This window comes from Lethenteron reissneri, chromosome 11 (assembly GCF_015708825.2).
Source record: "Lethenteron reissneri isolate LAM-NWPU_2019-01 chromosome 11, ASM1570882v1, whole genome shotgun sequence".
Lineage (NCBI taxonomy): Eukaryota > Metazoa > Chordata > Hyperoartia > Petromyzontiformes > Petromyzontidae > Lethenteron > Lethenteron reissneri.
This window is the reverse complement of record NC_083789.1, coordinates 5,005,794-5,021,531: the sequence shown is the minus strand read 5'-3', so window position 1 is coordinate 5,021,531 and position 15,738 is coordinate 5,005,794. Positions and strand designations below refer to the sequence as shown.

Here is a 15,738-nt window from a genome sequence, read left to right as displayed (position 1 = left end):
GCCTTACCTGGTCGACTAAGATTGGCTTTTTTAGCATTACAGGAGAGCAATGGATGTTGCTGCACTCCCCTCTGCTGCCTATCAAGTCGTCCCTCACTCACTTGCCGAGTCGTTTGACGTGACTTTTGTATGTAGCTGTGTATTAGAATCTGAATATTTATTTATGCTGGAGGAATCCGATGAACTATAAAGCTCTTTTTCATAGATGTCCAGGAGTTTCACTTATCCGAAGTAAACCGGAGAAATTGAATAAATGTAAAGTATGACGGTGACATTATTTCTCTTTAACATATATACCACGACACAAACATCTTTTCTAAGCGTCTCTTTGAAAAAAAAAAAAATCTCGTAACGTTTATACGCCTACGCCAACAAACATTCTGCGTTGAGCCACCCGCGGTCTGTCTTGTCTTCATCTCTACGTGCGATCTCTGCTCTGAAGGCTATAACGACAGCGTCTCTGCGGTCGTTTGCCGGCTCCGCGTCAACAAGTAACGACGCACGCGTGCCGCCGCGTACTCGGGCGGCGAGCCTCGATCTCGCCGGGCGCACCCTTCACCCTCGCTCCTATTTCCTTGTATCGTCTCGCGCCAAAGGGCAGTGCAAAGGGCACACTCTCACCCCTCTCCTGAACCTGGTTTGCACGCGACCCAATCGCCACCATTAAGGATGCCATCCGGTCCTGAGCAAAGTCGCGCGATTTTGAGAGAGCCGTTTTGGTTTGCGTAACTGATCGCCGAGGTGAAGTTACGTGTGTGCTCTACGTTGAACTTCATTCGCAACCCGCGTGGCCGGCTGTGCTAATCGGAGGTGCGGGAGACGAAGGCACGCAAAGACGTGCCTTCAGAAGTTGCCCTCTGCATTCTTCGGATTTTCCTTTACGTGATGATGTTCAGCGCGTTCCTTTCTTGCCGTATAATATTTATCGTTACCATATTTGTGAAATCTTCTTGCCCATGTTATTTATTTCCTCTGTCCTGTGGCTCTACGTAAAAAGAATAATCCATTGTCGATTGGTTAAGACCTAGCTTTTCAACATTCTGCAGTGAGCCATTAATGCTCTGTCTTGTTTGACAAGAGGTTTTTCATGTGGGTGCTGATCTCGCGGTCTGAGATCTGTTGAGGTCATCCTGAGATCGAATCTGGATTTTAGCTACCTGTAGTTAAACCAGGTTCTCAAGTTTAGAGACTTCATGGTCCAAAGTAATTTTATCTAAACTTTTTTACGTATCATATTTAGATCTAGCCAAATTTTCGCCGAGAATTTAACAACATTGGTTGCGGATATTCCACGCGGCGAGCATGTATCTCTGCAGCAGGGGCGGGTGGGAAAGTGCAGCACCATAAGTGTAGATAAGAGGTCACATCAAGGGCTCTCAGAAGCTGTTCTCTGATATCTCCTTCCACGGGTCGTTCTCTGGCGCAGGATGAAGCGCTGCACGACAAGAGTTCAGAGCGTAGTCTTCAGTGAGTGATATGGTGCTGATTGCATGATCGTAACGACAATGGGGAAACAAGATGAAAAGTGAAAGTTGTTTTGGTTCATTTTTGTAGAAACCAAGGCGTGTTTTAACAGTACGAGACGACCAAGGCGGTTTTTGTTAATCCGACTTTGTCCCACGTAAAAGCTACAAAATAGTAATGAAATAAGAATAGTAACCATAACTCTGCATCCAGCTTTGTAGCTTTTGTTGTTAACCCTGTAACACCATGCTGTATACTTACGTGAATAACTGACAGAGCCCTATAAAACAGAGGGTCCTTAAAATAAGCCTTGGTAGAAACCTGCCCAGGCGTCTCGGCGCCAGAATTATTGGCCAGACAAGATTGAAAGGTTGCGAGTTAATGCTCTGCTTGGGGGGGTTGCCCAAGATCATCATCCTTGCACAATCCGTAAAATTATTATCAATTGGTGGTGAAGTCCAAAGTAGTTGCCCTGACGAGAGATTCGCTCTCTCGATTGCCATGGTGGAATTTCGACCGTAAAAAAAACAACCGTTTTATTTTATGCCACCAGGTAAGGGCCACTGAGCTATATAGCTCTTTTTCAGACGCGGCTCGGCTGTCAAAAAATTATAGCTCAAAGAAAGTGGCCTTTCACGTGTGAATTTATAGCAGCCAAATGAACAACGGGAGGACCCGGAGAAAAATCCACGCGACCACAGGGAGAGAGACACGCGGACTCTAAATATACAGCAGGCGTCAGAGTCGGGATCGAACCCACGACCTCCTGCATACCAGGCGAGGTAGTTGAACATCACCCCACTGCGGCGCCCTGACTCACGGCTGCAAGGAGGGCTTGAGCAACACCCTGAATGCTCATCTGAGCAAGCAATAACTGACTTTTTTGAGGAACTGTGTTCTTGATCAAGCTTGTTTTCATCTAACACAGGTCAATCCAGAATACTGAGAAAATACACGAACAGAGAATCCGCTGCCCTTGTAGTTGGACATCGTTTATTCGAGAATAATTTATTGCGTTTCAGCAGAATGCCTCAGTCGGTATATTCGTGCGGCCGTGTTCACATCTGGAAAGAGTAGAACGGTGTTGTGATGGTAGAAGTGGGTGGTTGGGTTCATGCCAAGTTCTAGGTTGTGAGTAATAAAACTACACAGAACAACATGCCAAACATTGTGGTTCAAAGCCCTTGACTGTAATTCATTGCGTTGCATTAATTATTAAGCGATGTGTGTTTAAAGTTTTCGTATCAAGCCGGTTCTTTATAATACCCTGTATTTATTCCACAGGCTCGGTGAGTCTCAAGGCTTTCTTGTTTTCAGGAAGATCCCACATTGGAATTTTTGGCCAGTTACATTAATGGCTGTTTGGCTTAATCTGGGAGGTAACTAGAATAATCGGGGGGGAAACCCCATTACTCTTAAGAAGGCATAACGCTCAAAGCTCTGCACAGACGGGTTCAATATATAATCAGTTTGATGTAATGTCATCTAGTGGTCGCTTACACGGCATTATATCGGGAGTCTTTACTTTCACAAACCTGTGTGATTCACCGCCCCTTGTCTCAATTGTTAGATTCCAGGCTTGCACCGCTCTGCTGCCTGTGATGGTGCAGTAGTTTTACACGCGGCATATACAGAGCAACGTTTCGATGCGGCGGTCATGCATCGCTTAGTGTACTGCGTTTTTCGAACCTGGCAACCCGAGTTCGATTCCCGGCCGCTGGCTAACGTGAATCGGTCCTGGGCCTCTGCCGAGGTCAACTCTGCTTCGAATGAGTACCTGGTTCTGTGTGTAAACGTCGGCACTCGGGAGACAAAGTTGGCCGGGGCATGCTGCCGACCACACCGCCTTGTGGGCTGTGACGACCTTAACCGCTCATGGTACTACTGGCCCCCTCGCAGTCCGTTGAAGGCCGTATGAAAGATCCGTGTTGTTGCTGTGCATGCGGCAGTTCCCAGAGTGCGGCTTCTTCGGGATGTACGACAAGATCCTTCTCTTCCGACACAACCTGCAGTCGGACAACATCCTGCAGCTGCTCACGCCGAGCGACAGCGTACAGGAAGGCGACCTTATCGAGGTGGTCTTATCAGGTGTGTGTGTGCGCGCGTGCCGGTCTCACCTCTCTGTTCACACACAAAGACAAAGAAGAGTTCCGCCCCCCCATAGCCATTCAGACCGTTGGGAAGAGTGATGATCGCGTGCACTTGTTAAGACATGCACGCGTACACACCCACGATAACAAGGCCAATCGCAACATCAGTGTGGCTCCATATGTCTTGACCGTGAGGTCCAGCTCAAGAAAAGATGCGGGGAAACAAACTGGTTTGAAGGAATATTTACATGAGGCAGAGTCAAAGAAGAGCTGGACTACACACACACACACAAATGCATTCTATAAATCTTCTTGGTTCTTTCGGTAATTATTTTATTATTTCCCTTCTACGTGACTTTACCGAAAGATCCAAGAAGATGAATCCCTGCAGTCAAGAAAGCTTTAACTCAGCATTCTATATAACCGTACAGACCGTGGGGCAGGTGCTGTAATCGAGCACCTATTAAGGCTGGTAGAGTGCATGGAGGCAGTTTTTGTACAACGAACCAGGTACACATGAAGACTAAGTCTACCTACGGGGTAGGCCCACCACCGGGTAGGATAATTTCCACTGATGTTAGACGTGCCGGCGGGTTGATAATATAATACATTGCGCTAACCGCTGTGGCATGCGTGTATGCAACATATATTATTATAAAAAAACTAGAACCATTGATCAATTTTAAAATAATGTTTTCTCGTGCGCACGACTCCATACGTGTACCATGAGCATCTCATTTTAACCGACGGTTCGTCACGTCGCGACTTAATAATATCGCTCGACTCGTCCTGGAGTTATTTGGCGACCTTGAATTTTGACCCGAGCTAAGCGTGACGCATCAGGTGACGCCGCTTGCGGTTGTTTTTGCGCGACCCCTTCCCCCCCCCCCCCCCCCCCCTCGTTTCTGTCCCAGCCTCGGCGACACTTGAAGACATCCAGATCCGGCCGCACGCTCTCTTCGTGCACTCGTACAAGTCGCCCACGTTCTGCGACTACTGCGGCGAGATGCTGTGGGGCCTCGTGCGGCAGGGCCTCAAGTGCGAAGGTGACTCACGGCCCGTTTCGACTAGGAGGCTTCGGTCGCTTCGCCGGCCGTCTCACAGGGCCGCGACAGAGTTGGGGGCAGCGGACGGTTACGGAGAATGGCCGTTGGAACGGTCCTCGCGAGTCCGGCGACCGAAGGGAAAGACCCTGAGAACGCATGGTGCCGTTGGAGCAGACCCTTGGAGGTCGCGTGTCTTACTGTGTGACAGCTGCGGAAGGATCTGGTGTCGGGGTAGAAAGCCTTGGTGAGGTGTGGTGGCATCAACGGTTTCGGCCATCGTGACATCTTGATCTTTGATCTTAAAAGTCTGAGAGCACTTACCAATGACATCTGGCGGAATGGCAGTATTTTTTGTCAAGCAAGTATTTATTTTGCTGATTGACCCATGTAAGGTTGAAACCTGTTTCGAGAAAAGCTCCGCACAGATCATTTCCATCTGTTGGCCACAATGCAGCCTTGGCCTGCAGGACCTAGTATTTTCTGGCAGTCTTCCATCCAAGTATTTATCAGACTTAACGCAGCTTAGCTTCTCAATTCTGACAAGATCTTATGCATTTTGCAGTGATTTGGTTGCAGGCAATGTAATGCATTTTAACCCCTGTACGTAAGTGTGTACATCCGTGTTTGTGTCATTATTTCAGTTTTGCCCATATTGACAACCGCTTTGCCCGCAGGCTGTGGTCTCAACTACCACAAACGCTGCGCCTTCAAGATCCCAAACAACTGCAGCGGCGTTCGCAAGCGACACCCATCCAACATCTCGCCGAGCCGAGAGGACATCTGCCCGGTAAGCCGATACGCGGTGTGAGTCGATGTCTGTGGTAATGAAGAGCCCGCTGGTTTATCCTGCCAATCGTCAACATCCGAGCGTACAAAAGAAAGTTTCGAATTGTTGAACATTCCCCACTGTGACGCATGGATTCGAAACACGGTGAAATGGAACACAAGCTGACAAATGCAGGTTACAGATATTGTATTGATTCCGGCAGGACATGTCACTAGAAGGGATGATAATAATAGTAGGATGTGTTTCAGTAATGACCCACAAACCCCGCTGCTTAGGTGTTTTCATGGGAAATTTGTTGGATTTGGTTTTATTTATCCGTCCGGGGCTGAGTATAGAGCAGCGAGTCCGAAGTTAACTTTTCTTCAAGAGAGTGGACGTGTATTAGCGTGGCGTGCGCAAGCGTCTATCTAAGTTCACGCCATGCTGCTTACGTTTTATACCGCGTACTTTGGAACCGGATTAAATTTGCGGCAGATTTTGTTTTGATTCGATTTATATTAATACATATTTTTTTATCATCTTGTTCCAACCAACGTCGCTTTCGGCTGGTTCATAATCTATGCCGGTTGAAGTTGCCACAGTTGGAGCCGAGTTTATTTTAAACACCCCTTTTTTTTGTTTCGGCTTCTGCGACTTGACACGCCGTCAGCCGGTCGGCCCGCTGTCGTCTTTCACTCCGCTCCGTCTTCACGCCGGATCCGCATGGGTCTCCTGTTCCTCCCGCTCTCTGTGCTGCCTCTCAGCTGTGTCTGCCCCCCACCCCCCGTGTTGTCGCCTGCCCCGCCTCACCTCGCTGCCCTCCTGCCCTCTAGTCTTGCACTCTGCCTGCGGGGCTTCCTGCCCTTCCCTCTGCCTCGCTGATCTCGCCAAGGTAATCGCGACCCTTTTACCCCCCACACTAACACTCGCTTGCCTTCGCGAGAAGGCGCCGACCACCGTCGCATCGAGAGGGCGAGCTGCTTTTTAAACGGCACGATACCCTGTGGAGGTGTACAGTGGTTCGTGCAAGATAGGATTTAGACCACGGGGTTAGAATTCTACCTGTTATTTGAACACTAGGGTACAACTTAAATTATAAGCAGTATGACTTCACCCATGGAAGAATGATCTCGATTAGCAAGGTTGGCTACGTACAGTGCGTAAGAAAATAAGTTGAGACATCACCCCCCCTGCTGTCAGACTACTATTTATCCAGGTTTAAGCCCTGCTTAGCTATCGAGATCGGATGATCTTGGGAGTATTCTGGGTGATTTGGTCACGGGTTTTTCCTGTATGTATGATTTTAAACGTGTTCAGTATAGGTGGCCACATTGAATATGTGTTGCCTAGGATCACGTGTTCAGTTTATAAAAAATCTAAACGCAGGAATTTATCATGCCATACTTTTGATTGTTTAACCTAAACTCTGTTGACCTCAAGCTGTTCTGATTACCGTCTCATCCTTTTCCTATGAGGACCTTTCGAAAGGAAATCGTTTACTTGTCATTTATTTACAATACAAAGCTTCACCCTAATTAGGAAAAAATAAGAATAGGTTTTACACTTTCGAAACTGAGATTAGGCCCTAAGCAAGGCTGTTTCTGGTGTGGGCCAGTCAGATATATTATCTGAGCGTGTTTTTGTTTGCATGTTCACCACGAGTACTGTGTGTGGTCAATGCGGACATGATTCCTTGAAAATTGTTTTTATTTGGTCTTTGAACACACCTGTTTTATTTCCAGAAAGGGTAAAACTTATTCCTATTTTTGCATCCTTCGAAACTGGCAAAAAAAGGTCTTCACCTTCAGTCCAGGACTGTCCTGCATTAGGATATTTGGCAGAATTCTGCCTCTTCAGTTAGATTCGTTTATTTTAAGTACATCTATGTTACAAATGCAATACGCTTGTATTACATAAACGTAAGTGCAGCTTTCCCTCGCTTTATGCGGTAGATGCATTCCAAGAAAAGGGCGCACAAAGCGAAACTGAACGAGACCTCTGTCTGTCGAGTGGCACACACAGTACACATTGAACGCACAGTACACGCGCAGTATACACACAGTACACACACACAATGTTGTCCCACATCCGACCGAATAGCGCTCATCTGAGTGAATTCAAACTGCATCGCAAAGCGAATTTTGGGTAGAATAGGTTCGACGCATACACGTGGATTCGCACAAACCGAACCCACATGAATCTAGAGAAACGTGTACACATGAGTACAATATATGAGTACTGTGCATGTGACAAATACAGGAGTGTGTGTAGTCGAAAGTGATCCGTGACATAGCAGATGAGATTGCTGTGCCAAGCGGAGTGACGGTTTAAAATTCGCGGGAACAGTCGCGCTAGGCGAGCGATGAGCAGGGGCGACTGACCGGCTGCCACCGCCGGGGGGAGCGCATGGCAGAGGTCGCAACCGGGTGCCCGATACCCGTACTCTACCCGATACCCGGCTACCCGTACCCGGCTGGGTACGGGTACGGGTACCCGTTTGCGACCCTGGTGCGGCCGGGTACGGGTAGGCCGTGAGTCACTGGTGAGTAACCGTTTGTCACTCATTTCGGGTAGGGTACGGATACGGGTAGGGAACGGGTACCCGTACCCGGCCGGGTACGGGTACGGGTACCCAATTGCGACCCTGGTGCGGCTGGGTACGGGTACGGGCAAGGAATCAAAACCCGTTTGCGACCTCTGGCACGTGGCCGGAGCGAGTCGTCGAGGGCCCTCGACGTCGCAACGCGCTGTAACAATGTCGACGGCGGGTGACGGGCGCAGAAGGCTGCTCCGGAATCTCCGTCGCCGCTGTGGGGGGGCAAGCGGCCCCCGTCGTGGAGTGGCCGCCCCGTGTGGGTGGACCGGGTGGTGGCCACCAAGGTGAAGGTGCCGCACACGTTCGAGGTGCACTCCTACACGCGCCCCACCGTCTGCCAGTCCTGCAAGCGGCTGCTCAAGGGCCTCTTTCGGCAGGGCGTACAATGCAAAGGTCAGAGAGGGGGCGCTGTGTCTGCTGTGATGTTGCTCTGGATCGTGAGTGTAATTCGTCTGCTCACTCGTTTGTTCGTTGCTTCCTTTTTTTAACAGCTTTTTTCTTTTGATCTCGAACCACGTTGCAGTCAATAACGACCGATTATAGCTTAACGGGTTCCTCCACTCTAAACAAATTTTGTGATTCTGATGCAAAGATGGTCCTGGATAATTAATTCACTTGTTGATTTGTTTTAATTCTATGTATAGCCTGGCTCATTGTTTTATCCTTCCCAACGTTGATTGACATTTAACAATCATAGATTTCGGTTGATATGTCAGAGTTCACACAAGTCGGTAACTGCACAGTTTTGACGAGGTCGCACGTGTGCTTGGTCGTGTGTGCGCGTTGACCCCATCGCCTGCAGATTGCAAATTCAACTGTCACAAGCGGTGTGTTGACAAAGTGCGCAACGACTGCCTTGGAGATGGGGAAGGGAACGGAGGTGAGGGTTCTATGTAGCGCCTGGTGGTTGTGGCTGAGTCGATGCCCTCGGGTGTGGGGATTGAACTGTGGTCCACACGTGTGTGTGTGAGTGTGTGTGAGTGCAAGAGAGAGCAGCATTGTAGCCGTCATCGCACTACGCTCAGAATCCAGCGTTCTGAGTTTGTTTTCGAGAAATTGTTAAAATCCGTGACAAGTGCTATCTAAACTGGTCGTGGGCCTCTCCTCATGTCATCTTCGCCTTACAAATGAGTACCTGGTGCGGTGTGAGATGGTGGCTCTGGCCACATTTGCCCCCCTCTCTTGTGCCGAGCAAGTCTTCGCGGACGCTCGCCAGTGGCACGTGCCCCACCGGTCTGTGTAGGCCATATAGGGATGGGGGGATTCTTTGTGTTGGCGCGTGTGCAGAGCCGTCGAGTCCGGATGTGGTGATGGAGGAGAGCGGCGACGACGACGGTAGTACAGGCGACGCCTCGGGCTCCTACCCCGAGGAGGACATGGACGACTCCTCGCTCTCGTCCGTGCCTGCTGCGCGCTTCCTGATCTCGGACGCCCACATGGCCGACATGGACGCAGACGGCGACGAAGACCTCATGAAACCCATTGCGTGAGCCGCCCGCTCGCTCACCCGCTCGCTCGCCCACCTACTCGTCCCACCTCTCAGTTTTGCAACAATTCACAGAAGCTACACTGTTTGTTGAAGACGCAAATCCAGCAAACGCAACGTGAATTATTCACGCTCCATACCAGGGACCTGTATATGTTGATGACATTACCGCTACATCTCTTCACCTGTCGCGCCCCCCTTACAGGCTGACCATCAGCAACAACATCCCGCTGATGCGCGTCTCTCAGAAATTCAAGCAAACGTCGTGGAAGAATAGCGCGGTGCTCCAGGAAGGATTGATGGTTCACTTCACCGACAAGGACAACATGGTGAGGCAGACCGGTGCTTGCCCTGTGGCGCATGACCCGCGGCCGTCCTGCCCCACCAGCCCCATCCCTTCGACCGTGCTTGCGTTGTTCGGTCTGAGCAGTGTTCATTTATTATAAGAGTTAAATCTGCCCCGAGAATTTAAGATCGTGCCTAAAATACCAGCCGAAACAAGCTGACAAATACAATGGAAAATTTGAAACTCCAATGCGTACTTGAGTTATATAGCTCATGGGCACGCGATGTTTTGATTACCCCCCAGAGGAGGCATGGGCTAAACGTTTGACTGCTTTAGAAGTTAAATTGATGGGTTGAATATGAGAGAATCACATTTTTAGATGTGTACCTTGGCTGTAAATCAGATTGCGTGTAGTTGCTAGGTGGATTTATTGCTTTTCAGGACTGTGAGAGGTGGTGGCAGCTTAGGGTGGCCTACAACCAGAAGTGGATTGATCATGGCTGATGATGAGTGCTGGGTGCGGCGCATGAACATCAGCACTGGGGAGATGAAGGCAGACGAATGTTGTGCTGGCCACACGACTCCACATGGGCTGTACCAGATTAAACAGGTGCTTGCTATCAGCTCTTGTTGCCAACAGACTGTTTGGATGTATGTGGGATCTTTGCGTTTCTGTGTGAATTGTCTGATATTGGTTCGGAGCGTGAATCGATCTCCAGTCGCCGGGTTTGTCGAGCAGTGTGCTAACCACTACACTACCGCTCAAACCGGTCCTGAGCCTCCCCGTAGGGCGACTCGACCTTAAATGAGTACCTGTTGCGGTGTTTAAACATCAGCATTGGGTAGGCAGACAGCCAGGCATGATGTTTGCCAACCACCCCCTCGTGTGCCGTGCCCGGCTTCACAGGTGCTCGCTAACAGCGCTTTCCCCAACAGTCTTTTATGGCCAATACGGGGAGGATCTTTGTCTTTGTGTAAATTGTTCTGATTTGTTGTTATTAATCTCCACAGAGGAAGAGGCACTTCTGGCGGCTGGACTGCAAGTGCATCACGCTCTTCCAGTCAGAATCTGGCAGCAAGTACTACAAGGTAGAGAGAGGGCAGCATATGGAAGGATGTTAACTCCTTTGCTCGGTATGCAGGGGGTCGTGGGTTCGATCCCGACCCTGACGACGCCTGTATATTTTTTATTTTTATTTATTGTTTTATAATTATATTATTGTATTATTTCCCTTCTACGTGACTTTACCGAAAAAAACAAGAATATGAATCCCTGCAGTCACGAAAGCTTTAAATCAAAATGTATATTTGGAGTTTGCATGTTCTTCCCTGTGGTCATGTGGATTTTTCTGCAGGTACTCCGGTTTTTCCCTCCACATTTAGAAACATGCATTTAGAGTATTTGGATGTGATTAAATTCCCACGTGATAAGCCACTTCGTTGAGCTATCATTTGTGGCCACTTCGCTTTTGAAAAAGAGCCTTACCTGGTAAAATAAAAAGTTAGAAGTTAGTTCGATGTACTGTGGAATAGGGATCAATAGTCCACGTGCCCTAAATGCTTCACTTATTGATACGTGAGATCACAAAACTTGAATTGTACCAATAATCTTTAAATCTTCATGAATTGAATTATGCAATAATAAGTACATTGTCACTTAGTGCACTTTTATATGTCTGCATATAGAAACAGGTTATCGGTAAATATTTGCCACCTCTAGTGGAACTGAATTCTGCTGTGGCTCTTGGACTACATATGAACAATAATGTGGTTTTGGAATGACAATAGTACAATGACTAAAGCATATTTTTATGTTATGTGAGCACAAAAAGGAATTCTGTTTATACAAGCTATTTCATAAACAAGAAATCTTCTCAAACTACAGATAAAATGACGTGCAACATATCATACTCTCTAAGTATTATTTACGATGATTTTTAAATGTTTTTCCCGTGAGGTTGACTAATTTGTAGAACTGCCCATCTTGGCTCCAAATCGTGCTGACACGGCGATCGCCTATTCCCCACCGGTTAAATTAAATTCTTTACTTCCCCTCCCCAACGCCCTTCCTCTTCCCCCGCAGAAAATCCCACTCTCCGAGGTGCTGCAGATCGAAGTGGCCCAGAGCTACGCGCTGCCCGGAGCGCACAACACGCCGCACTGCTTCGAGCTGCACACGGAGAGCACCGTCTACTACGTCGGCGAGAAGGACGCGCTCCCGGCCCCCGCTGCCAACGCCGCAGCCAATGCCGCTGCCAACGCCGCAGCCAACGCCGCAGCCGCCAATGCCGCGCAGCAGGGACCGGAGCAAGGGCAGAGCCGGGTGCAGTGGCAGGGGCTTGGCCAGAGCTCCGGGCAGCCGCAGGCGGGGACGGGAGTCGGAGCGGAGGTGGCGCTCGCGTGGGAGATGGCGATCCGCCAGGCCCTCATGCCCGTGACGTCGCAGGCCGGGGTGGCCGGCGCCGCTGGGCACAACCAGCGCAGCGAGAAGAAGAGTGAGCGGCGGGGCGGGGGTGGGGGTGGGGGATGTAGGGGGGGGGGAGTTGAAGGCTGCGTAGTGACAGAACAATACTCGTTAGGGCTACTGCTTAGGTTTTTTAAGTTGTGCTGCAGACTTGTTTTCAGGAGGGTCTGGCAAGAGCATGTTTTGCCAGTTGCTTCTTAAGAAGCGTTTCATGTGTAGGGAAAAGAAAAAACCCACCATGCATTCGAGCCAATAACGTTTAAAGGTCTGCATAGACAGGTTTACGAACCCACCTAAATCAGAATATTCATACCGAGCTGTGAAGCTCTTTTTCACAGATGTCCATTAGGGGCACGGGGTAAGAGCGTTACGCCAACAAGCAGAACAAAAACATGGCAGAGTCCAAGAAAGGTAAACAAATTGCCCAAACACGTGAGAACAATCTCGTGGCCATATTGCAACTCCGTGGACTGGTGAGAGACCTCCTAACTCCACGTCCTAATCCACAGCCTTTGCCTCCCAAAATGTTTGAATTACAGGCACGCTCTGTTTCTCTACCAACTTAGCAACATAGCTGTGGGTTCGACCCCGGCCCTGACGCCCGCTGTATATTTGGAGTTTGCGCGTGTCTCTCTCCCCGTGGTCACATGGATTTTTCGCCGTGCCCTTCGGTTTTTCCCCTCCACATTTAGAAACGTGCGCTTAAGAGTATTTGGCCGCTGTAAATTTCCACGTGGTAAGCCACTTCGTTGAGCTGTCTTTTGTGAATAATAAAAATAAAATAATAGAAATAATAGAAATAAAATGATAAATCACGACGTTTCGGAGGCAACACAAGTCTCCATCATCAGGTGGGACCGTCACAGCTAAATTTACTGTATCAAGTGAGGCAAGATTCCAAGAGACAAGCCCTGTGTTGCCTCCAAAACGTCGTGATTTATAATTTTATTTCTATTATTTCTATTTTATTTTTATTATTTATTTTTTATCTACGTGACTTTACCGAAAAAACCTAATAGTATGAATCCTTGCAGTCACGAAAGCTTCAAATCTAGAACTGTCTTTGGTGACCAGGTCTCTCAAAAAGAGCTATTATAGCTCATTGAGTTGTACCCTGTAAAATAAAAATGTTTGAATAGTTTCAGAAGTACGTTCAAGCCTGACAGGCCTGACTGTGCAATACAGAGACACGTGATTTTATTTACGTGTCTGACAACGAGTGAAGTAATGGCAATTTTTTTGTGTTTTTGACGCAACAGAGGAAGTTTGCGTCAGCTTCTCCATGTCAAACTGTCAGATACAGGAGAACGTGGTGAGTGACGGTGCCACGCTAACTATCGCGTCAGAGTCGGCACGTCTATGTGCATCATGGCGGTGGGGGGGGGGGGGGGGGGGTGGCGGCAACCTCCAATACTTACAGAAGTCCACTTTAAAATATGAATCCACAACAGTCAATCCACTGGCCTTAAAAAAAATGTCTACACGTCAAAAATGATAATTTATTCATGTCAAAAATAATAAGTAGAATACCCACCGTACAAACGATGAACGAATAGTAGTTGGCACCCCGAACTGGATGACCTCCGTTTGTTTTCCGACCATGACTGACGTGACGTCAGTCATCAGACCCAGTCCTGGCCTCCCCTAGGTCGACTCAACCACAAAATGAGTGGCTTTTGTGGTGTGTAAACATTAGCACTGCAGTTCCAAACACGGCTGGGTTTGATGTTTGGCCACACCTGCTCGTGCATTGCCAGCATCCTTTTAGTTTGTTTGTACCTATGTTCAACTTCTTTTACACCATACGTAGCCAACCCTGCTAATCGGAGCTGCTCGCTAAAAGCAGATGCCACTAAAGGCTCTGGGGGGGAGGGGGGTGGGGGGTGTAAAGGCTCTGGGGGGGTGGGGGGTGTTGGGATCTTTGTCTCTGTTGTTATCTATCCGCGTGCCTGTGTCTAACTCTGCTTTGTTGGTGCGCAGGACATTGGCAGCATCTATCAGATTTTCCCAGACGAGGTGCTGGGATCGGGCCAATTTGGCATCGTGTACGGGGGTAAGGCCTCTGCTTTTAGCCCCAAAACACCTCCCCTTTTCTCCACACCGCAGCAGTCAGCTATTGCCTTGTTCCGTTTCGCTTTTTGTTCTATTTAAAGCGGGCGTTGTTGATTTTTAGCGTTGGGGGCGCACTGCTTCGAGCGGTCTTGAAAAAGAGCGCGTTCTTGTCACTTGCTGTGACGGTCACTTTCATTATCGCCGCGGGCAGCCAAGTAACCCCCTCTGTGCGTTCACTTTAGATGAATTACATTTGACCTCCCTTCATTCTTCACTCTTTACATCTCTACTCACCATCATGTTTATATTTTATCTGCTTCATGTTTTACCTGCCGGGTCAGTCAACATCCCCCCCCTCCCCCAACTCTGCGAGTCATCCCAATGTCCATTGTAATTATTGTCACGATCAAACATCCATAATAAAAGTGCCCGTTATTTATAATAAATAATGCACTTATTTATAATAAATAATGTACTTATTTATAATAAATAAGAATTCCCTTTTCTACTCAAAAGAGTCTCAAGATAATTTTTTTTGTTCACAACAGTCCTCCACTGAACATTGGCCCAATTCCATTTTTGGCAACGTGTGTTTGGCTTGCGCGAGGAAACCGGGGTGTCCGGATCGCGCCCCCACCGCATTCCGTACAGACAGATCTATGAATCTATTGCTCTGCTACAGCAGCTGCTATTCCCAGGCAGCCTGCTGTCACCCAAGTAACTAACTAACGAACAGGCCTGAAGCCAACTTACTGAGAGATCCGACAAGATCGGGCATGTTTCAGGGCGATCTCGTCTTGGTCCATCCATGTCACCGTGACCACAACACAAGTCGCGCGTGTTACATCTCATCTGCACACCTTGAGTGTCATCTGCTCGCTCAGTCGCGAGCTCCGAATTCTGGGTGTATGTATGTTGAACTTCTTTTCGCACCGTATGTAGCCAACCGTGCTAATTGGATGTGCGGGGAAAGGACAACTTAATCGGGGGTGCAAGGTTCACCATTGCGACCTGCAACGGTGAACCTGCCGCGTGTGTCGTTTGGCCCGCCGACTGATTTGTTGCCTCAAATCCGCCAGGTAAACACCGCAAGACGGGCCGCGACGTCGCAATCAAGATCATCGACAAGCTTCGCTTCCCGACGAAGGAGGAGAGCCAGTTGAGGAACGAGGTGGCCATCCTGCAGGTGAGGAACGAGGTGGTAGATTAGAAATAAGGTGGCATTAATTCTAGATTTGAAGCTTTCGTGACTGCAAGGATTCATACTCTTAGGCTTTTTCGGTAAAGTCACGTAGGTAAAAAATAAAAATAAAATTAATAGATGTAATAATAGAAATAGAATAATAAATCACGACGTTTCGGAGGCAACACAAGCTTCCGTCTTCAGGTGGAACCGTCACAGCACGATTGCTGTATCAGCTCTCTTTACTTGATAAAGAGAGGGTACTTCAAAATCAACTGAACTGAAACCGAACCCAACTTGATTTG

General features: G+C 48.5%; 1 protein-coding gene across 1 annotated transcript in view; it reads left to right on the top strand.

Moving 5' to 3' along the window:
- Positions 1-15,738, top strand: part of LOC133341309 (serine/threonine-protein kinase D3-like) — a 44,087-nt gene that overhangs the window by 19,013 nt on the left and 9,336 nt on the right. The window contains exons 2-13 of the mRNA XM_061549828.1: positions 3,414-3,552; positions 4,469-4,600; positions 5,275-5,387; positions 8,148-8,355; positions 8,765-8,842; positions 9,250-9,448; positions 9,654-9,777; positions 10,746-10,823; positions 11,818-12,229; positions 13,458-13,510; positions 14,179-14,251; positions 15,330-15,436. Coding sequence (XP_061405812.1) covers positions 3,414-3,552; positions 4,469-4,600; positions 5,275-5,387; positions 8,148-8,355; positions 8,765-8,842; positions 9,250-9,448; positions 9,654-9,777; positions 10,746-10,823; positions 11,818-12,229; positions 13,458-13,510; positions 14,179-14,251; positions 15,330-15,436 — 1,716 coding nt within the window. The remainder of the gene's footprint in view (positions 1-3,413; positions 3,553-4,468; positions 4,601-5,274; positions 5,388-8,147; positions 8,356-8,764; positions 8,843-9,249; positions 9,449-9,653; positions 9,778-10,745; positions 10,824-11,817; positions 12,230-13,457; positions 13,511-14,178; positions 14,252-15,329; positions 15,437-15,738) is intronic.